Raw genomic sequence first — 24,641 nt, 5'->3', positions numbered from 1 at the left:
GTCTGTCATCCCTGCACTTATTCTAAGCTAGGGATTGCCATCCAGTTGTCCCCTGTTATTAGGACTTGCGAGGCAAGTAGGCAGGGCCAGGGGTAAGGGTGGAGCACTGCGCTTCCCTCCCCCCTGTGTGTGTGTACGCAACCGTTACATCGGGGCTTTGTGAAGGCCCCAGGCTTGCTTTCAGCGTGTCCCAATAGGCCGCGTCTTTTTAGTGCAGTCTGCTGCTGAATGTCAGTATAGCACTGACGGTAAAATACATTTCACTACATGAATAGTGCAATGTATTTTGGAAATAATTGCCTATTATAGTCCCTTGTTTTAGTCCTAATATAGTCCCCCATGTTTCTATTCAGACAGTTAAAAGTATTTTAAAATTAATATTTTTTTTTCCTTTAGATATTGTGTGCACCATTCCAGAGTCTTCAAATATCGTACCAAGCCCTTTTGCTCATAGTTATAAAATTAACAAGAGGGTATCATTTTCATGCAAGGAACGCTTTGTTAGATCTGGATCCTTGGAAAGCGTTTGCACAGAAGGAGGCTGGAATCCACTTTTACCCACCTGTAAAGGTGAGTTTACATTACAAAAGTAAAAAAGTTTGAATATTTTTGACACATTGGTTCTACATGAATAGTGCAATGCAGTTTAGAAGAGATCAAAATATTGCCTATTATAGTCCCCTTGTGGGAATATTAAATGGTTAATAAAAGTAATAAAAAAACATTTTTATGGAAAAAAAATCCAAGTTAGAAAATACACATTTTTTTCCATTGAAAAAACACTTTTTTTATTGGAGAAAATTTGATAACATCTCCTCGACATCTGCACTACACAATTGTCATGCTTATTTGCCACAAACAAAATGGAATCAAAATTTATCAAAAATGTTATGTGAAAAACTGTGTACAGGGTCCACTGTAGCGTGGCTTCTGAATCCTACCCAATATAGACTATTTTTATACCCACCAAATATATTGGGGGCAAGGAGAAATTTATAAATTAATAAAACTTAACTTTTAATGGTCAAAAATACTAAAATAAAATGTATATCCAAAATAATACACCACAATGCAAAAAGTGATAGACAATGTTTACAAAATGTTATCTAAAAGCTGGTAACCATACAGTATAGCTAAACACAAACTTACAGATATAAGTCTCCTACCGGATCCTGTAGCATACAGAAATAAGGGTCCGGAAATGAGCCACACAGAAGACAATGTGGTCCAGGCGTCTTTATGCAGATGAGTTGGCAGGATCGGGAGATGTCTATTCCTAGAAAAACCCTACAATGGAGGGAAATACTATAATGCCCTACCTATCTAATACAGAGCACCCGCCCTAAGAGGGGCGACCCCGTCCAGAACCTGCCCCTGTGTTTGGACAAATGTAAGCCTAGTTCCACAATAATTCTCTAAAAATAAAGAGGCAATTAGGAAAAACTATATAGGCCATCCACCATGATAAGGGGATGGCTATGTCCCATGAAAGAGGTACACCTGCCAGTGGGATTGGATGTGCCCAAGTGTCTAGAATGTTGCCCTAGGTATTGGGAGAGTTTACCAGCCTGGTTACTGCACTGTGGTGTATTATTTTGGATAAACCGTATATAAGACACACCTAGGTTTTAGATGGGGGCAATAAGAAAAAAATATTTTTCATTAAACCTCAGGTCAGACCACCAATCAGACCCCCAATGTTAATAAGACCCCAATAAGACCTCAGTTCAGACCCCCATGCCTCATATCAGCCCCCAGCCATCTATGTAATCTGCAGCCCCCGGCCATCTATGTAATCAGCAGCCCCCGGCCATCTGTGTAATCAGCAGCCCCCGGCCATCTGTGTAATCAGCAGCCCCCGGCCATCTGTGTAATCAGCAGCCCCCGGCCATCTGTGTAATCAGCAGCCCCCGGCCATCTGTGTAATCAGCAGCCCCCGGCCATCTGTGTAATCAGCAGCCCCCGGCCATCTGTGTAATCAGCAGCCCCCAGCCATACGTCACAAAATAAATAAACCACTTACCTCTCCTGCTCCTGGATGCCGTCCCTCCACTCCTCCAACGCAATTCTCTTCCTCCTCCGTTGGCTGTGCTGTGAACTGGTGAGCACAGCGTGAGGTCACAGAGTGCCCTCACACTGTGCGCAGCCACTGCACAGGCGACAGCCAAGGACCAGGAAGCGGTGAGTACATAGCCTTCATCGCTTCCTGGTCCTCCGGTACTAATGAGCACTTCCATTATGGAAGCGTTCATTGGTATTCGCCCCATAAGACCCAGGGGCATTTCCCCCCTAGTCTGGGGGACGGGGAGGAGTGCGTCTTATGGGGCGAAAAATATGGTACAATTTATTTTTGTATTTTTGACCATTAAAAGTTTTATTAATTTATTAATTTCTCCTCCACCCCCAATATATTTGGTGGGTATAAAAATGCAAAAAATGTTATGTACCTTTAAAATTGTACCAATTAAAACTACAAAGCGTCCTGCAAAAATCAAATCCTCACACAGCTTCATGGAAATAAAAAAATAAAAAAGTTATGGGTCTTGTGATTGTTTTTTTTAAATGGGTTTTTATTGTGTATTTGGTATCGCTGTAATCATAATGAACCAGAGAATAATGTTATCATGTTATTTAAACAATATTTATAAAACTCAGTGGCATTGTTGCTATTTTTCCCATTCCCCTTGCAGAAAGAGTTAATAAAATTAATTAGTGAGTTATGTGTACCCCAAAATGGCACCATTAAAAACTACAACTTATCCCATAAAAAAACAATCCTTGATATAACTACATCAATGAAAAAAAATAAAAATTTGAGCTCTTGGAGGGAAATGAGAAATAAAATAAAATAAAAATTCATCTTTGTAGTTTGTTAGTAAACAGGTAGGAAAAAAAGTTATTTATTTGTATACCTTTTATTGTTTTTTTTTTTTTTAAGAGGAAAAAATGGTCCAGCCACAACCCACTGACCAACCATCAGATGGCAATAAAGAGCAAGGTATGTTGTACATCTCTATTTGCAATAGCGTCTGAACTAAAAAAATGTTCAGCAAATGATAAATTGTACCCGATGTGATATGCACATGACCAAATCCGTTTTGCAATACACAAACCGCAGATCCACAAGATACCTTCTGTGTGCATGCCACAATCGGACAAAACAGACAAGAATAGGACATGTTCTATAATTTGCAGAACGACTACGCGGATGCTGTGACTCATAGTGTTGAGCGCAAATATTCGAATTTGCAAATATTTTGAATACAGTTTTGTATATTTGCTATATCGAGAATTCGTCATTTTTTAACATCTGAAAACATGATTCCTCGCTGCTTCTTGCTTGTGGGTCAATGAGTCATAGGCCCACAAGCAACTTAAGCAGGAAGAAATCATGTTTTCATACTAAAAAAATGACGAATATTCTAAAAACGAATATATAGCAATATAGCGAATATATTCGTCATTTAGAATATATACATATATATATATTTTTTTTTTCAATGTGTACTGTTATTCCACTTCGGCATACTCCTTCCCGACAAGCGTCCCCGTCACCATGGGAACGACTATGGGTTAGAAAATACCATCGGATCTGAGTTTTCCCTGAGATCATGAAAACTCAGATCCGATGGTATATTCTAACCCACAGGCGTTCCCATGGTGACGGGGATGCTTGTCGGGGAGGAGTATGACTAACAACTGTACAGATTAGAAAAAAGCGAAAAAAATATTCTAAATAACGAATATATTCACTATATTGCTATATATTTAGTTTTTTTGAATATTTGTCATATTCTAAAAAAAATTATATATAGCAATATAGTGAATATTCATAAAATACACATATAGACTGCAATTTAGCTAATACAGTGCTAGAAACAATTTTTTTTAAGTCGTAATTTTTTTTCTATTATGAACTTCAGATTTAAAGAAAAAATACAACTTAAAAAAAAAACTGGTTATAGCATTATATTAGCTAAAATGCAGTCTGTGTATTTTACGAATATTCACTATATTGCTATATATTAGTTTTTTTCAAAAATATTCGTCATATTCTAAAAAAAGAATATATATTGCACTATATATAGAAAAATGAACTCCGCGGCACATCCAAGTCGTGAAAAAGTAAAAGAAATTTTAATCACCAAACATGCAACGTTTCAATCCTCTCAATGGGATTTTTCTCAAGCAATGAGAAAGTGCTTGAGAAAAATCCCATTGAGAGGATTGAAACGTCGCATGTTTGGTGATTAAAATTTCTTTTACTTTTTCACGACTTGGGTGTGCCGCGGAGTTCATTTTTCTATACCGTTTGGAGGTGGATCGCCAACTCAGCCACTGGCACTCCGCCAGTACTATTCTGATAGTGGTGCTGCCCACATTCCTTGATTTATTGCACTATATATAGTGATATATATACTCACCTAAAGAATTATTAGGAACACCTGTTCTATTTCTCATTAATGCGATTATCTAGTCAACCAATCACATGGCAGTTGCTTCAATGCATGTAGGGTTGTGGTCCTGGTCAAGACAATCTCCTGAACTCCAAACTGAATGTCAGAATGGGAAAGAAAGGTGATTTAAGCAATTTTGAGCGTGGCATGGTTGTTGGTGCCAGACGGGCCGGTCTTAGTATTTCACAATCTGCTCAGTTACTGGGATTTTCACGCACAACCATTTCTAAAGGTTTACAAAGAATGGTGTGAAAAGGGAAAAACATCCAGTATGCGGCAGTCCTGTGGGCGAAAATGCCTTGTTGATGCTAGAGGTCAGAGGAGAATGGGCCGACTGATTCAAGCTGATAGAAGAGCAACGTTGACTGAAATAACCACTCGTTACAACCGAGGTATGCAGCAAAGCATTTGTGAAGCCACAACACGCACAACCTTGAGGCGGATTGGCTACAACAGCAGAAGACCCCACCGGGTACCACTCATCTCCACTACAAATAGGAAAAAGAGGCTACAATTTGCACGAGCTCACCAAAATTGGACTGTTGAAGACTGGAAAATTTTGCCTGGTCTGATGAGTCTCGATTTCTGTTGAGACATTCAAATGGTAGAGTCCGAATTTGGCGTAAACAGAATGAGGACATGTATCCATGCCTTGTTACCACTGTGCAGGCTGATGGTGGTAGTGTAATGGTGTGGGGGATGTTTTCTGGGCACACTTTAGTCCCCTTAGTGCCACTTGGCCATCGTTTAAATGCCACGGGCTACCTGAGCATTATTTCTGACCATGTCCATCCCTTCATGACCACCATGTACCCATCCTCTGATGGCTACTTCCAGCAGGATAATGCACCATGTCACAAAGCTCAAATCATTTCAAATTGGTTTCTTGAACATGACAATGAGTTCACTCTACTAAAATGGCCCCCACAGTCACCAGATCTCAACCCAATAGAGCATCTTTGGGATGTGGTGGAACGGGAGCTTCGTGCCCTGGATGTGCATCCCTCAACTCTCTATCAACTGCCAGATGCTATCCTATCAATATGGGCCAACATTTCTAAAGAATGCTATCAGCACCTTGTTGAATCAATGCCACGTAGAATTAAGGCAGTTCTGAAGGCAAAAGGGGGTCCAACATCATATTAGTATGGTGTTCCTAATAATTCTTTAGGTGAGTGTATATTCTTTTTTGCTCAATTTTGCATTATGCAACTTTTACATTGCAGGTTTATTGCAAAAATAATCTCAAAGATGAATATTCACGAATATGTGATAAATATTCTATCGAATATTCGCTAAATATCCAGAATTTGAATATGGGACTGGCCGCTCATAACTAGTGACTCATAGAAATGAACTGGTCCTTATGCGATTCCCCCCCTAAAAAATGTGGATTGGATGTGGACCAAAAGTCGTCTGCATGAGGCCTAACTGCCTCTCATTCTCAAAAAAAAAGTCTAATACCCAAAATATTCTTTTTTTTTTTTTCTAGCCTTTTTCATGTTTGGCTTCTCTCTTCCCCATCTTTTCTTACTGCCTGTTAATAGTAGTATCAGCCGTAGTATGCAGCACATCAGCTTTCAATGGGACAGCTGCAGGGCTACTGAACATGCCCTAGAACTGCACCTCCTGAACCAGAGCTGCTAATGAAAAGTCTTATTAGCAGCATCAAGAGTGCACACAGACATGCAAGTGGAGCGACAATGTCATCAGAGCACCACTTGCTTGGGCTTCCCCCAACGGCTCGTTACCACCCGTCTTGCAAGGGGGGAGAGGGCTGCCTTGTGTAACGAAGAACTGCTCGCGGTGAAAAGGAGAGACAAGCGTGACGTTTACATGCTTTCCTCCATTCACGCAGACACGACAATCCAAATTGAACGAGCAATTGGAGTCATTGAAAAGCCCCTCTGTGTCCACAACTACAATTCGCTCATGGGAGGGGTGGACTTCAATGCCTACATGTTGGCTCCTTATTTACTCTCCTGCAGGACCAGACGCTGGTATAAGAAGGTGTCTGTATACCTAACTCAACTGGCTATGTACAATAGTTTTGTTCTCTACAGTAAGGCTGGGAAAACAAGATCCTTCCTCAAATTTCAGGAAGAGATCATCGAGAACCTCCTGTATCCAGGAGGTTCCGTGGCCCTAACCACTAATGTAGTGAGCCGTCTACACGAGCGACTTTTCCCCAGTGTCGTTGCTGGTACCTCAAACCAAGCGCCACCCCGAAAAAAATGTTATGTCTGTAGCAGGAGTGGAATAAGGTGTGACACCCGCTATTCAGTCCTGACTGCCCTGACCACCCTGCCCTATGCTTAGGGGAGTGTTTCCGGAAGTACCACACACAGGTACACTATTAGTATAGGGATTGTGTGACACAGGACAGGCACACAGGGATCTTAGGGCCCTGTCACTCACAGCTGCTGCAAACCTCTCCTTTCACCTGGGACAAAGTGCACAATGTACTTCGCCACATCTCTTGGCGATTTGCGCTTTGCACATTGTCCCATGGGGAAGGAAAGGTTTGTCCTATAAAGGTAAAAAAATAAAAATAAATCACAGGTAAGCAAAAAAGTTAATGTTCCAAAAGTTTAATAAAGTTTATAAAAGTTAATGTTCTGTTTCAAATGTTATATAAAGTTCATGTTAATAAATTTATTGCGTTGCAGCCTGGTTGTTGTGAATTGATGTGAATGGAGAAATCGGGTTTGCCAGGGCATACGAGCTGAGTGGGTTTGGATGTTGTGCGGAGCTCCTAAGTCCTGGCAGACACCTTTCCCCTCCTTTTTTTTTTTTTTTTTTTGCACAGATTATTTCATCCACATTGATCGATGCGAATGAAGAAATCTGTGCCGTTCATTTTTTCTTTCATTCCAGAGGCTGAACGGAAAAAACAAATCTCATTACCCGTATGCTCAATGTAAGGAGAATAGAAGAAAACTCCTAATGCTGGCCATACATGTAATGATTGCGGAGACCCTCAAATGCCAGGGCAGTACAACACCCCACAAAGGGAGACTTTGTGAGAAAAAACACCTTTAGGATTTCACAGGGCATTTTTTACGCATTTGGATTCCAAACTGCTTCTCACGCTTTAGGCCCCCTAAAATGCCAGGGCAGTATAAATGCCCCACAAGTGACCCCATTTTGGAAAGAAGACACCGCAAGGTATTTTGTGAGGGGAATGGCGAGTTCATGTAAAATTTTATTTTTTGTCACAAGTTAGTGGAATATGAGACTTTTTAAGAAAAAAAATATATAATAAATCATATTCCGCTAACTTGTAACAAAAAAAAATAAAATTCTAGGAACTCGCCATGCCCCTCACGGAATATCTTGGGGTGTCTTCTTTCCAAGATGGGGTCATTTGTGGTGTATTTATACTGCCCTGGCATTTTAGGGGACCTAAAGCGTGAGAAGTAATTTGGAATCCAAATGCGTAAAAAATGCCCTGTGAAATCCTAAAGGTGCTCTTTAGAATTTGGGCCCCTTTGCGCACCTAGGCTGCAAAAAAAGTGTCACACATGTGGTATCACCGTACTCAGGAGAAGTTGGGCAATGTGTTTTAGGGTGTCTTTTTACATATACCCATGCTGGGTGAGAGAAATATCTAAATGACAACTTTGTATAAATAAAATGGGAAAAGTTGACTTTTACAGAGATATTTCTCTCACCCATCAAGGGGAAAAGTAAAAATACACCCCAAAACACATTGCCCTACTTCTTCTGAGTACGGCGATACCACATGTGACACTTTTCTGCAGCCTAGGTGCGCAAAGGGGCCTAAATTCTAAAGAGCACCTTTAGGATTTCACAGGGCATTTTTTACGCATTTGGATTCCAAACTACTTCTGACGCTTTAGGTCCCCTAAAATGCCAGGGCAGTATAAATACCCCACAAGTGACCCCATTTTGGAAAGAAGACACCCCAAGGTATTTTGTGATGGGCATAGTGAGTTCATGGAAGTTTTTATTTTTGTCACAAGTTAGTGGAATATGAGACTTTGTAAGAAAAAAAATAAAGAAAAAATAAATAAATCATTTCCCACTAACTTGTGACAAAAATTAAAAACTTCAATGAACTCACTATGCCCATCAGCGAATACCTTAGGGTGTCTACTTTCCGAAATGGGGGCATTTGTGGGGTGTTTCTACTGCCTGGGCATTGTAGAACCTCAGGAAACATGACAGGTGCTCAGAAAGTCAGAGCTGCTTCAAAATACTGAAATTAATTCTTTTTTTTACCAAATGCTATAACTTTTGCGCAAACCAATAAATATACACTTATTGCATTTTTTTTTATCAAAGACATGTAGAACAATAAATTTAGAGAAAAATGTATATAGAAATGTAGTTTTAAATAAAGATAAAAATATATCAACTCAAATTTACAATTGTCATGAAGTACAATGTGTCACAAAAAACAACTGTCTCAGAATAGCTTGGATACTTAAAAATGTTTCAAAGTTATTACCACATAAATTGACACAGAATTCCCAAAAATAGTGTGGGCAAAAAGGTGAAAAATGACTCTGTCTTGAGGTTAAAAAAACAAAAGTCTTTATTTTTTATTTCGGTATAGGCACCACCGTAAGATTTTTAAAAGTGCCCGTTCCCACCAGACGGAATGGCAGTATTTCAAAGGCCAGGAATTTGGAGATGATTGCATTCAGGGACAGGGCTCGCTGGGGTGTAGGGGGGTGCTTCCTCTTTCTATGGAGATGCTCGGTGACACTGCTGATGGTGGTGGTGCTGTCGCATCCTTTCTTTGCGGGAAACCGGGAGGCCCTGTTGCTTGAAAGGGGGAGAAAGATGCAGAGACTACAGAAGAACAGAGAACAGGAGGAGCCTCAGATCTTTTGTGGTTTTTCAGGTGTCTACTTCACTGCAGCTTGTGCTTTGCATTTAAATGTCTGGTCATGCAGGTGGTACTCAGGTTAAGATCCTTGATGACTTGCTTCAGGCTGTGCCTGCACAGCGTGCAAACCACATGTGTCTTTTCATCAGCGCACTGCCTGAAGAACTGCCATGCCAGGGAACTCCTTTGTGCTGGCTTTGGTGTGCTTAGTCCTTTGACGCGGGGGGAATTTGCAGGCGTACTGGCTAGGGGCTGGCCACTGAGGTTTTGCACCCCACTTACTCTTTTGCTGTGCGACTGGCGCTGCATGACCACCACCTCTTCCTCAGAACTGCACATGTCACTCGGATGACCGTGATTCCATGTGGGGTCTAGGACCTTGTCATCCTCCACAACATCTTCCACCCCCTCCTCAACCCTGACCTACTTGCCGGTCTGCACACTGTAGAAAACCGCAGCAGCTGACACTTGTGTTTTGTCGTCATCATCAGAGACATGCTGCGTTGGTCCTCCCCATCCTCATCCTCAAACATAGGCGGTTGTGCATTAGTGCACCCAATCACTTCCACTTCTGGGGCAGGGCTAGGTGGATATCCTACAGAACCCCCTCCAGCAGAGTCATCAAAAAGCATAAGTGACTGTGGCTCAGACTGCTTGGCTCTGGTCTCAACTCTGCGCTTTCAACAGAGAACTGAGTGGAAGACAATATGCAGGAACTGGAGCACTCACAGGCATCCAATCTAGTTACATAGTAACATAGTTAAAAAAAATGTATAAGTAATCAAGTTCAACCAAGGGATAATTATTAATGTCATTTACTTGTAAGAATTAATCTAAACCCTTTTTAAAACTGTCCACTGTTCCTGCTGTGACCACGCCCTGAGGAAGTCTATTCCACAGATTCACAGTTCTTACAGTAAGGGTCCATTCACACGTTCGTGTGTGTTTTGCGGATCCACGGATCCCTGGATCCGCAAAACACGGACATTGGTGATGTGCGTTCCGCATTTTGCGGACCGCACATCGCGGACTGCACATCGCCAGCACTTAATAGAAAATGCCTATTCTTGTCCGCAATTGCTGACAAGAATAGGACATGTTCTATTTTTTTGGGGAACGGAATTGCGGACACCGAAGTGCGGGTCCGAAATTCCGGATCCAGGCAGCACATCGTTCTGCCCCATAGAAATAAACGGGTCCGCAATTCCGTTCCGCAAAATGCGGAACAAAATTGCAGACGTGTGAATGGAGATTTATCTTTTTCTTCTCCAGTCAGAGGCAGTGCCCCCTCGTCTTTTGAGGGGATTTTACATGGAACAGTTTTTACCGATTTTTTGGTATGGCACATTTATATATTTGTATAGGTTAATCATGTCCCGCTTTTAGATGTCTACAATTTAATTCTTTTAATCTTTCTTCATAAGATCCTCCATCAGTTTAGTCTCTCTCCTTTGTACTTTTTCCAGTTTCAAAGCATCCTTTCTATGGACTGGTGCCCAGAACTGAACTGCATATTCCAGATGAGACCGCACCAATGCTTTGTAAATTAGTAATATTACATCTCTGCCCCGCAAGTCTATGCCTCGCTTAATGACAATATCCATTGTAGCCTTAGAAGCAGCTGACTGACATTGTATGCTGTTATTTAATCTACGGTCTACAAGGACACCAAAATCCTTCTCTAGAGCGGTGAAAAAAAAAAAACTCTCTCCCCAGAACCTGTCCTGCCGCAGAGTTCGTACAGGTAGTCGTTAACTGTACATTTCTGCTGGAGCAGCCTATCAAGCATATACAAGTCGGAGTTCCATTGCGTCAGGCAGTCACAAATCATACGTCTGACGGGCAGGTGGTGTCGCTGCTGAATCTCAGCAAGGCGAGCCATGGCCGTTTAAGATCTTCTAAAATGCCCAGAGATTTTCCTGGCCTGCCTCAAGACGTCCTGGACCCTGGGGTATTTGGCAACGAATTGCTGCACGACTAAGTTCAGGACGTGTGCCGTGCATGGCACGTGTGTCATTTGGCACCGTTGTCGCATAACACTTTACCAATAGGGATGAGCGAACCTGAACTGTATAGTTCGGGTTCGTACCGAATTTTGGGGTGTCCGTGACACGGACCCGAACCCGGACATTTTCGTAAAAGTCCGGGTTCGGTGTTCGTCGCTTTCTTGGCGCTTTTTGAAAGGCTGCAAAGCAGCCAATCAACAAGTGTCATACTACTTGCCCCAAGAGGCCGTCACAGCCATGCCTACTATTGGCATGGCTGTGATTGGCCAGAGCACCATGTGACCCAGCCTCTATTTAAGCTGGAGTCACATAGCGCCGCCCGTCACTCTGCTCAGCGTAGGGAGAGGTTGCGGCTGCGACAGTAGGGCGAGATTAGGCAGATTAACTCCTCCAAAGGACTTGATTAATTGATCGATCTGCAGCTGTGGGTCATTGAGCTGCTGATACTCAATTGCTCACTGTTTTTAGGCTGCCCAGACCGTTTGTCAGTCACTTTTTTCTGGGGTGATCGGCGGCCATCTTGTGTCTTGTGGTGCGCCAGCACAAGCTGCGACCAAGTGCATTTAACCCTCAATGGTGTGGTTGTTTTTTGGCTAAAGCCTACATCAGGGTGAAGCTGTCACACCAAGTGCATTTAACCAGCAATAGTCTGTTTATTTTTTGGCCATATACTACATCAGGGGCAAGCTGCGCCTGTCACCAAGTGCATTTAACCCTCAATGGTGTGGTTGTTTTTTGGCTAAAGCCTACATCAGGGTGAAGCTGTCACACCAAATGCATTTAACCATCAATAGTGTGGTTATTTTTTGGCCATATCCCAGTCTAATTCTGTCAGTAAACGTATACCTGTCACCCAGCGCCTAAATACTAGGCCTCAAGTTTATATCCAGCTAAATCTGTCGTTACTGGTGTGGCTGGTCAAGTTATTTAGTGTCCGTCCAAGCACAGTTTTTGTTCTGGGTTGAAATACAATTCCCAATTTAGCAATTTCATAATTTAGTGGTTTCTGCTGTTTCAGAGCTATTTGAAATCTATCCCTAAAAGGGTATATCATATTCAAGGTGCACATAGGGTCATTCTGAATAACTTCACACACCCGCTACTGTGCATTTCCAAGTCTAATTCTGTCAGTAAACCTATACCTGTCACCCAGCGCCTAAATACTAGGCCTCAAATTTATATTCAGCTGAATTTGAATACAATACATTGGGCCAAATAATATTTTTGTTGTTGTGGTGAACGATAACAATGAGGAAAACATCTAGTAAGGGACGCGGACGTGGACATGGTCGTGGTGGTGTTAGTGGACCCTCTGGTGCTGGGAGAGGACGTGGCCGTTCTGCCACATCCACACGTCCTAGTGTACCAACTACATCAGGTCCCAGTAGCCGCCAGAATTTACAGCGATATATGGTGGGGCCCAATGCCGTTCTAAGGATGGTAAGGCCTGAGCAGGTACAGGCATTAGTCAATTGGGTGGCCGACAGTGGATCCAGCACGTTCACATTATCTCCCACCCAGTCTTCTGCAGAAAGCTCACAGATGGCGCCTGAAAACCAACCCCATCAGTCTGTCACATCACCCCCATGCATATCAGGGAAACTGTCTGAGCCTCAAGTTATGCAGCAGTCTCTTATGCTGTTTGAAGACTCTGCTGGCAGGGTTTCCCAAGGGCATCCACCTAGCCCTTCCCCAGCGGTGGAAGACATAGAATGCACTGACGCACAACCACTTATGTTTCCTGATGATGAGGACATGGGAATACCACCTCAGCACGTCTCTGATGATGATGAAACACAGGTGCCAACTGCTGCGTCTTTCTGCAGTGTGCAGACTGAACAGGAGGTCAGGGATCAAGACTGGGTGGAAGACGATGCAGGGGACGATGAGGTCCTAGACCCCACATGGAATGAAGGTCGTGCCACTGACTTTCACAGTTCGGAGGAAGAGGCAGTGGTGAGACCGAGCCAACAGCGTAGCAAAAGAGGGAGCAGTGGGCAAAAGCAGAACACCCGCCGCCAAGAGACTCCGCCTGCTACTTACCGCCGCCATCTGGGACCGAGCACCCCGAAGGCAGCTTCAAGGAGTTCCCTGGCATGGCACTTCTTCAAACAATGTGCTGACGACAAGACCCGAGTGGTTTGCACGCTGTGCCATCAGAGCCTGAAGCGAGGCATTAACGTTTTGAACCTTAGCACAACCTGCATGACCATGCACCTGCATGCAAAGCATGAACTGCAGTGGAGTAAACACCTTAAAAACAAGGAAGTCACTCAGGCTCCCCCTGCTACCTCTTCTGCTGCTGCCGCCTCGGCCTCTTCTGCTGCTGCCGCCTCGGCCTCTTCTGCTGCTGCCGCCTTGGCCTCTTCTGCTGCTGCCGCCTCGGCCTCTTCCTCCGCATCTGGAGGAACATTGGCACCTGCCGCCCAGCAAACAGGGGATGTACCACCAACACCACCAGCACCCCCGTCACCAAGCATCTCATCCATGTCACACGGCAGCGTTCAGCTCTCCATCTCACAAACATTTGAGAGAAAGCGTAAATTCCCACCTAGCCACCCTCGATCCCTGGCCCTGAATGCCAGCATTTCTAAACTACTGGCCTATGAAATGCTGTCATTTAGGCTGGTGGACACAGACAGCTTCAAACAGCTCATGTCGCTTGTTGTCCCACAGTATGTTGTTCCCAGCCGCCACTACTTCTCCAAGAGAGTCGTGCCTTCCCTGCACAACCAAGTATACGATAAAATCAAGTGTGCACTGCGCAATGCCATCTGTGGCAAGGTCCACCTAACCACAGATACGTGAACCAGTAAGCACGGCCAGGGACGCTATATCTCCCTAACTGCACACTGGGTAAATGTAGTGGCAGCTGGGCCCCAGGCGTTTGGCGCACGTCTTTCCGCTCCAGGAGAGCTGTTTGGCGCACGTCCTTCCGCCGCCAAGGATCGCAGGGCAACATTCTTTGCCTCCTGTTGCCACCTCCTCCTTCTCGGCTTCCTCCTCCTCTTCTTCTACCTGCTCATCCAGTCAGCCACACACCTTCACCACCAACTTCAGCACAGCCCGGGGTAAACGTCAGCAGGCCATTCTGAAACTCATATGTTTGGGGGACAGGCCCCACACCGCACAGGAGTTGTGGCGGGGTATAGAACAACAGACCGACGAGTGGTTGCTGCCGGTGAGCCTCAAGCCCGGCCTGGTGGTGTGCGATAATGGGCGAAATCTCGTTGCAGCTCTGGGACTAGCCGGTTTGACGCACATCCCTTGCCTGGCGCATGTGCTGAATTTGGTGGTGCAGAAGTTCATTCACAACTACCCCGACATGTCAGAGCTGCTGCATAAAGTGCGGGCCGTCTGTTCACATCCTGCTGCTGCTCGCCTGTCTGCGCTACAGTGTAACTTCGGCCTTCCCGCTCACCGCCTCATATGCGACGTGCCCACCAGGTGGAACTCCACCTTGCATATGCTGGACAGACTGTGCGAGCAGCAGCAGGCCATAGTGGAGTTTCAGCTGCAGCACGCACGGGTCAGTCGCACTGCGGAACAGCACCACTTCACCACCAATGACTGGGCCTCCATGCGAGACCTGTGTGCCCTGTTGCGCTGTTTCGAGTACTCCACCAACATGGCCAGTGCCGATGACGCCGTTATCAGCGTTACAATACCACTTCTATGTCTCCTTGAGAAAACACTTAGGGTGATGATGGAAGAGGAGGTGGCCCAGGAGGAGGAGGAGGAGGAGGAGGAGGAGGAGGAAGAGGGGTCATTTTTAGCACTTTCAGGCCAGTCTCTTCGAAGTGACTCAGAGGGAGGTTTTTTGCAACAGCAGAGGCCGGGAACAAATGTGGCCAGCCAGGGCCCACTACTGGAGGACGAGGAGGATGAGGACGAGGATGAGGAGGAGGTGGAGGAGGATGAGGATGAAGCATGATCACAGCGGGGTGGCACCCAACGTAGCTCGGGCCCATCACTGGTGCGTGGCTGGGGGGAAAGGCAGGACGATGACGATACGCCTCCCACAGAGGACAGCTTGTCCTTACCCCTGGGCAGCCTGGCACACATGAGCGACTACATGCTGCAGTGCCTGCGCAACGACAGCAGAGTTGCCCACATTTTAACGTGTGCGGACTACTGGGTTGCCACCCTGCTGGATCCACGCTACAAAGACAATGTTCCCACATTACTTCCTGCACTGGAGCGTGATAGGAAGATGCGCGAGTACAAGCGCACGTTGGTAGACGCGCTACTGAGAGCATTCCCAAATGTCACAGGGGAACAAGTGGAAGCCCAAGGCAGAGGAGGAGCAAGAGGTCGCCAAGGCAGCTGTGTCACGGCCAGCTCCTCTGAGGGCAGGATTAGCATGGCAGAGATGTGGAAAAGTTTTGTTAACATGCCACAGCTAACTGCACCACCACCTGATACGCAACGTGTTAGCAGGAGGCAACATTTCACTAACATGGTGGAACAGTACGTGTGCACACCCCTCCACGTACTGACTGATGGTTTGGCCCCCTTCAACTTCTGGGTCTCTAAATTGTCCACGTGGCCAGAGCTAGCCTTTTATGCCTTGGAGGTGCTGGCCTGCCCGGCGGCCAGCGTTTTGTCTGAACGTGTATTCAGCACGGCAGGGGGCGTCATTACAGACAAACGCAGCCGCCTGTCTACAGCCAATGTGGACAAGCTGACGTTCATAAAAATGAACCAGGCACGGATCCCACAGGACCTGTCCGTCCATTGTCCAGATTAGACATTAACTACCTCCCCTTAACCATATATTATTGTACTCCAGGGCACTTCCTCATTCAATCCTATTTTTATTTTCATTTTACCATTATATTGCGAGGCTACCCAAAGTTGAATGAACCTCTCCTCTGTCTGGGTGCCGGGGCCTAAATATATGCCAATGGACTTTTCCAATGTTGGGTGACGTGAAGCCTGATTCTCTGCTATGACATGCAGACTAATTCTCTGCTGACATGAAGACAGATTCTCTGTTACGGGACCTCTCTCCTCTGCCTGTGTGCTGGGCCTAAATATATGACAATGGACTGTTCCAATGTTGGGTGACATGAAGCCTGATTCTCTGCTATGACATGCAGACTGATTCTCTGCTGACATGAAGACAGATTCTCTGTTACGGGACCTCTCTCCTCTGCCTGTGTGCTGGGCCTAAATATATGCCAATGGACTGTTCCAATGTTGGGTGACGTGAAGCCTGATTCTCTGCTATGACATGCAGACTAATTCTCTGCTAACATGAAGCCAGATTCTCTGTTATGGGACCTCTCTCCTCTGTCTGGGTGCCTGGGCCTAAATATATGCCAATGGACTGTTCCAATGTTGGGTGACGTGAAGCCTGATTCTCTACTATGACATGCAGACTGATTCTCTGCTGACATGAAGCCATATTCTCTGTTACGGGACCTTTCTCCTCTGCCTGGGTGCTGGGCCTAAATATATGACAATGGACTGTTCCAATGTTGGGTGACGTGAAGCCTGATTCTCTGCTATGACATGCAGACTGATTCTCTGCTGACATGAAGCCTGATTCTCTGCTATGGGACCTCTCTCCAATTGATATTGGTTAATTTTTATTTATTTTATTTTTATTCATTTCCCTATCCACATTTGTTTGCAGGGGATTTACCTACATGTTGCTGCTTCTAGCTCTTTCCTGGGCTGTTTTACAGCCTTTTTAGTGCCGAAAAGTACGGGTCCCCATTGACTTCAATGGGGTTCGGGTTCGGGACGAACTTCTCGAACCCGAACATCCAGGTGTCCGCTCAACTCTATTTACCAACTGTCAAATTAAACGAGGTTAGCCACTTATCGGCCTGTGACCGCAAAGCTGAAAGGAGTGCAGGACCGGTGTGGCTCTTGGCTTCCAGGCCCAACAGACGCAGCACAGCATGGCAGCGTCTCACCTGGCACGTCGAATAGGTTATGGGGAGCTTGGGGGCGCATTGGAAGAGAAGGTAGCAGTGGAAAAGTAGGAGTCAGCTGAGGAGGAGAGGGAGGATGGAGTAGGAGGAGGAGAAGAAGAGGCAGGCCTGCATGCAATCCGTGGCGGTAACACCAAATCTACACGGTTGCCACGGGTTGCATGCTTGACGGTCGTCAGAAGGTTCACCCAGTGGGCAGTAAAAGTTATGTACCTTCCCTGCCTGTGTTTGCTAGACTACGTGTCTGTGGTCAGATGTATCTTGGCACCAACACTGTGTGCCAGAGATACATTCACTTACCGCTGAACATGGCCATATAGCTCTGGGATGTCATTCTGGGAGAAATATTTCCTTCCTGGGACCTTCCATTGCGGTGTGCCAATGGCCACAAATTTTCTAAAGGGCACTGAGTCCACCAGTTTATATGGCAGTAGTTGGCGGGCTAGCAGTTCTGACAAGCCAGCGGTCAGCCGTTGGGCAAGAGGGTTATCCGGCGTCATCATCTTTTTTCGCTCAAACATTTGGGGCAAGGAAGCCTGCCTTTTGCCAGAGGAACGCGATGACGGCACGGTGGAAGGTGGAGTGGAGGACAACTGGGAGGAGAGAGGAGAAGAGGCAGGACAGAGAGCGCCAGGAGTGTGGCTTTGTGGGTTCTGACGGTGTTGCTCCCACTGGGCTCGGTGATGGGAGGCCAGGTGCCTTCTTTAGGTGGCCGTCCCTAGGTGAGTGTTTGGCTTACCGCAACTTATGCGTTGACAGCACAGGCTGCAGATGGCAACACTATTGTCAGCAGCGGACACGTTTAAAAAGCCCTCTCTGCGGAGCCATGTGCCAGTGTCTTGGAAGCGCCAGATGTGACCGTGCATGCTGGATGGCTTGTTCCAGATACATTAGCAGTCTGCTTTGAACTGCTAATGTACCTCATTTGCCAAGTTGATGCCCAATCACTGTTCACGTCAACTTGTAGTTTATGGACATCTTCCGTATACTGCAAAGTACTACATAGTTTAGTGTTATCTGCAAAAACAGAAATGGTGTTATTAATCCCATCCTCAATATCATTAATAAATAAATTAAATAATAGAGAAACCAGCACTGAACCTTGGGGTACACCACTTATAACCCTGGACCATTCTGAATAGGATTCATTGACCACAACTCTCTGGACATGTTCAGCCAGTTTTCAATCCAATTACAAACTCTACTTTCCAAGCCAATTGACCTTACTTTACTTAGCATCTATGAGGGACAGCATCAAAAGCCTTTGCAAAATCCAGAAACACTACATCTGTAGCTGCCCCTCTGTCAAAGATTTTACTCACCTCCTTTATAAAAACAAATCAGGTCAGTCTGACAACTGACCTTGCTGGCACAAGCTAACCCGGTGTGCGGAGCTCCACCACTATAAAGTCTGACAACTTCTGTCCTTGGTAAACCCATGTTGGTAGTCACTTATATTATTTACAGGCACATACTCCTGTATACAGTCCCTTAAGAGTCCTTTAAACATTTTCCCTACAAGAGAAAGTTAAACTAACTGGTCCATCATTACCTGTAGAGGACCTGGATCCTTTTTTTGAATATTGGCACCACATATGCCTTGTGCCAATCACTTGGCACTCTACCAGTGCCTTGAGAATCTTTAAAAAGTATAAACAATGCCACAGCAATGACTGAGCTTTAGCTCTTTAAGAAATCTTGGGTGTAATCCATCTGGTCCCAAAGCTTTGCTCACATTTACCTTATTTAACTTAGCTTGGACCATAGCTACAGTTAGCAATTTATTTGAGTATATTAGTAGATGTACCAACAGCACTGGAACCACCAATATCAGCTCCTTTTTCTTCATTTGTATACACTGAGCTAAAAAACACATGCTGTAACTCTGACTTTTCCTTATCTTGTGCAAAATAAAACGTATTAGATATATATAAAATCGGCTCCAGTTCTCCAAGAATTAAACATAAAAATGATTGTTAAATGGTCTCTTGACAGAATACACATAGGGACATATATGTGATAATATAGAGTCTATAAGAGGACCCCACTTGATTTTTAAAACAAATTCAGAGTATTTACTCACTTGACTGAGGAGGAGACTTGAAGGATAAATTCATGACACCTACAGGTACTTCTTCCTCCGCCGAGATCGTATGTAGAATATAAGAAACTGGTGTCAGCCAACAGTAGCTTCTCAAGCAGTTACTTTTAATGGTTCCAACTGAATGCATTTGGAGGGTTACACTCACAATCCACCTTCTTCAGGAGCAATACAGAATAATAAAAAATACAAGGACAACGTGCTACCTTACCTCTTTAAATAGCGATCAATTCTCGCCATTGTAAGAATGAATGGTCGATAATTATGTAATCTGTGTTCCACTTTGAAAGCACTCAACTTCCCGTAGTAGCGTTTCTCTATGGAATGCATCTGCATCTCTTTTGAGGCTAAAACAGGAAGGAGGAAGTACTCGTGTGTGGAGCGCATATGCGTTCCACACTCGGGCATCCTACGCTCTGACTCTAAATAAATCTTTTAAAGGGTTTCTGTCAGCAGGGAAATGGTTATTAAGCTAACTGTCAATTGTGATGTACTAATGTAAGCTCAACATAACTATATTAGTGCCATCTCACTGTGTGCCGCCGTTATTGAGAAAAAAAATAACTTTTATAATATGCAAATGAGCCTCTAGGAGTAGGGGGGCTGTTGATCCTGCTCCTAGATGCTCCACTCCTCCACCTCTGGCCACTTCCTGCTACACTTGATAGACAGGGCCAGACAGCGTTGGTCTCCTCCTGCTGGCCCTGTCTGCTGTGTAAATCTCACGCCTGCGCCGTCTCGTTCAGTATTAAGTGCAGTGAGTGAAGGACGCTTGCCGGCTGCCAGCTTTTCTCACTGCGCCTGCACCGAATACTGAATGGGACGGCTCAGGCACGAGATTTCCACAGGAGACAGGGCCGGCAGAAGAAGACCAACATTGCCTGACCCTGTCAATCAAGTGTAGCAGGGCGTGGCCAGAGGTGGGAGGATGGAGCCTCTAGGAGCAGGATCAACACCCCCCTGCTCCTAGATGCTCATTTGCATACTATAAAAGTTATTTTTTTCTTAATTACGGCGGCACACAGTGAGATGGCACTAATAGTGTTATGTTCAGCTGACAATAGTACATCACTAATGTCAGCCAACTTAATAACCATTTCCCTGCTGACAGAAACCCTTTAATGACAGGTCATTGCATCAGTATTTGGAACACCCCCATTTCACGGCAATGGATCTTAATTATCAATATAAATCCCTACATTACCTGTTTGAAGATACACTCACAACTATAATAACTGACACCAGTTTCTTATATTCTACATACGATCTCGGCGGAGGAGGAAGTACCTGTAGGTGTCATGAATTTATTCTTCAGGTCTCCTCCTCAGTCAAGTGAGTAAATACTCTGAAGTAGGGTCCTCTTACAGACTCTATATCATGACATATATGTGTCTATGTGTATTCTGTCAAGAGACCATTTAACAATAATTTTTATGTTTAATTCTTGGAGAACTGGCGCTGATATATATATAATATTTTTATTTTGCACAAGACTATTTATATCGCATGGACATACTATCCATGATATCTAGCAGCCTCTCTCTATAGATTACTTTTGTGATCTTTTGATATATATAGTCATACTCAATATATATTTCTATATATATTATTACTGATAAACGTTCATTCATATATAGGGATGAGCGAACTCGAACTGTATAGTTCGGGTTCGTACCGAATTTTGGGGTGTCCGTGACACGGACCCGAACCCGGACATTTTCGTAAAAGTCCGGGTTCGGGTTCGGTGTTCGTCGCTTTCTTGGCGCTTTTGTGACGCTTTCTTGGCGCTTTTTGAAAGGCTGCAAAGCAGCCAATCAACAAGCGTCATACTACTTGCCCCAAGAGGCCATCACAGCCATGCCTACTATTGGCATGGCTGTGATTGGCCAGAGCACCATGTGACCCAGCCTCTATTTAAGCTGGAGTCACATAGCGCCGCCCGTCACTCTGCTCTGATTAGCGTAGGGAGAGGTTGCGGCTGCGACAGTAGGGCGAGATTAGGCAGATTAACTCCTCCAAAGGACTTGATTAACTGATCGATCTGCAGCTGTGGATCATTGAGCTGCTGATCCTCAATTGCTCACTGTTTTTAGGCTGCACAGACCGTTTGTCAGTCTCATTTTTCTGGGGTGATCGGCGGCCATTTTGTGTCTTGTGGTGCGCCAGCACAAGCTGCGACCAAGTGCATTTAACCCTCAATGGTGTGGTTGTTTTTTGGCTAAAGCCTACATCAGGGTGAAGCTGTCACACCAAGTGCATTTAACCAGCAATAGTCTGTTCATTTTTTGGCCATATACAAAATCAGGGGCAAGCTGCGCCTGTCACCAAGTGCATTTAACCCTCAATGGTGTGGTTGTTTTTTGGCTAAAGCCTACATCAGGGTGAAGCTGTCACACCAAGTGCATTTAACCAGCAATAGTCTGTTCATTTTTTGGCCATATACAAAATCAGGGGCAAGCTGCGCCTGTCACCAAGTGCATTTAACCCTCAATGGTGTGGTTGTTATTTGGCTAAAGCCTACATCAGGGTGAAGCTGTCACACCAAGTGCATTTAACCAGCAATAGTCTGTTCATTTTTTGGCCATATACAAAATCAGGGGCAAGCTGCGCCTGTCACCAAGTGCATTTAACCCTCAATGGTGTGGTTGTTATTTGGCTAAAGCCTACATCAGGGTGAAGCTGTCACACCAAGTGCATTTAACCAGCAATAGTCTGTTCATTTTTTGGCCATATACAAAATCAGGGGCAAGCTGCGCCTGTCACCAAGTGCATTTAACCCTCAATGGTGTGGTTGTTATTTGGCTAAAGCCTACATCAGGGTGAAGCTGTCACACCAAGTGCATTTAACCAGCAATAGTCTGTTCATTTTTTGGCCATATCCCAGTCTAATTCTGTCACTAAATCCATACCGGTCACCCAGCGCCTAAATACTAGGCCTCAAATTTATATCCAGCTAAATCTGTCCCTAGTGCTGTAGCTGGGCGAGTTATTTAGTGTCCGTTCAAGCACATTTCTTGTTCTGGGTTGAAATACAATTCTCAATTTAGCAATTTCATAATTTAGTGGTTCCTGCTATATCAGAGCTCTTTGAAATCTATCCCAAAAAGGGTATATAATATTGAAGGTGCACATAGGGTCATTCAGAGTAACTTCACACACACCCGCTACTGTGTATTTCCAAGTCTAATTCTGTCACTAAATCCATACCGGTGACCCAGCGCCTAAATACTAGGCCTCAAATTTAATTCCCTCTAAATCTCTCGTTACCCACCGCTGTACTGTTGTTGCTGGGCAAGATATTTAGTGTCCGTCAAAGCACATTTTTTGTTCTGGGTTGAAGTACAATTCCCAATTTAGCAATTTCATAATTTAGTGGTTTCTGCTATATCAGAGCTATTTGAAATCTATCCCAAAAAGGGTATATAATATTGAAGGTGCACATAGGGTCATTCAGAATAACTTCACACACACCCGCTACTGTGTATTTCCAAGTCTAATTCTGTCACTAAACCCATACCTGTCACCCAGCGCCTAAATACTAGGCCTCAAATTTAAATCCCTCTAAATCTCTCGTTACCGTTGTCCTGTTGTAGCTGGGAAAGTTATTTAGTGCCCGTCAAAGCACATTTTTTGTTCTGGGTTGAAGTACAATTCCCAATTTAGCAATTTCATAATTTAGTGGTTCCTGCTATATCAGAGCTATTTGAAATCTATCCCAAAAAGGGTATATAATATTGAAGGTGCACATAGGGTCATTCAGAATAACTTCACACACACCCGCTACTGTGTATTTCCAAGTCTAATTCTGTCACTAAATCCATACCGGTGACCCAGCGCCTAAATACTAGGCCTCAAATTTAATTCCCTCTAAATCTCTCGTTACCCACCGCTGTACTGTTGTTGCTGGGCAAGATATTTAGTGTCCGTCAAAGCACATTTTTTGTTCTGGGTTGAAGTACAATTCCCAATTTAGCAATTTCATAATTTAGTGGTTTCTGCTATATCAGAGCTATTTGAAATCTATCCCTAAAAGGGTATATAATATTGAAGGTGCACATAGGGTCATTCAGAATAACTTCACACACACCCGCTACTGTGTATTTCCAAGTCTAATTCTGTCACTAAATCCATACCGGTGACCCAGCGCCTAAATACTAGGCCTCAAATTTAATTCCCTCTAAATCTCTCGTTACCCACCGGTGTACTGTTGTTGCTGGGCAAGATATTTAGTGTCCGTCAAAGCACATTTTTTGTTCTGGGTTGAAGTACAATTCCCAATTTAGCAATTTCATAATTTAGTGGTTTCTGCTATATCAGAGCTATTTGAAATCTATCCCTAAAAGGGTATATAATATTGAAGGTGCACATAGGGTCATTCAGAATAACTTCACACACACGCTTCTGTGCATTTCCAAGTCTAATTCTGTCACTAAATCCATACCGGTGACCCAGCGCCTAAATACTAGGCCTCAAATTTAAATCCCTCTAAATCTCTCGTTACCCACCACTGTACTGTTGTTGCTGGGCAAGATATTTAGTGTCCGTCAAAGCACATTTTTTGTTCTGGGTTGAAGTACAATTCCCAATTTAGCAATTTCATAATTTAGTGGTTTCTGCTATATCAGAGCTATTTGAAATCTATCCCTAAAAGGGTATATAATATTGAAGGTGCACATAGGGTCATTCAGAATAACTTCACACACACGCTTCTGTGCATTTCCAAGTCTAATTCGGTCACTAAATCCATACCGGTGACCCAGCGCCTAAATACTAGGCCTCAAATTTAAATCCCTCTAAATCTCTCGTTACCCACCGCTGTACTGTTGTTGCTGGGCAAGATATTTAGTGTCCGTCAAAGCACATTTTTTGTTCTGGGTTGAAGTACAATTCCCAATTTAGCAATTTCATAATTTAGTGGTTTCTGCTATATCAGAGCTATTTGAAATCTATCCCTAAAAGGGTATATAATATTGAAGGTGCACATAGGGTCATTCAGAATAACTTCACACACACGCTTCTGTGCATTTCCAAGTCTAATTCTGTCACTAAATCCATACCGGTGACCCAGCGCCTAAATACTAGGCCTCAAATTTAATTCCCTCTAAATCTCTCGTTACCCACCGCTGTACTGTTGTTGCTGGGCAAGATATTTAGTGTCCGTCAAAGCACATTTTTTGTTCTGGGTTGAAGTACAATTCCCAATTTAGCAATTTCATAATTTAGTGGTTTCTGCTATATCAGAGCTATTTGAAATCTATCCCTAAAAGGGTATAT

The 24,641-nt window shown here is 44.3% G+C and overlaps 1 protein-coding gene across 1 annotated transcript in view; it reads left to right on the top strand.

Moving 5' to 3' along the window:
* Window positions 1-24,641, top strand: part of LOC122944191 (complement receptor type 1-like) — a 380,940-nt gene that overhangs the window by 248,547 nt on the left and 107,752 nt on the right. Inside the window, exons 11-12 of the mRNA XM_044302417.1 lie at window positions 397-570; window positions 2,939-2,998. Coding sequence (XP_044158352.1) covers window positions 397-570; window positions 2,939-2,998 — 234 coding nt within the window. The remainder of the gene's footprint in view (window positions 1-396; window positions 571-2,938; window positions 2,999-24,641) is intronic.

The sequence above is a fragment of the Bufo gargarizans genome, chromosome 7, assembly GCF_014858855.1.
Source record: "Bufo gargarizans isolate SCDJY-AF-19 chromosome 7, ASM1485885v1, whole genome shotgun sequence".
NCBI classification, from domain to species: Eukaryota; Metazoa; Chordata; class Amphibia; order Anura; family Bufonidae; genus Bufo; species Bufo gargarizans.
Note: the sequence above shows the minus strand (reverse complement) of the source record. Positions and strands in the feature narration are given on the sequence as shown.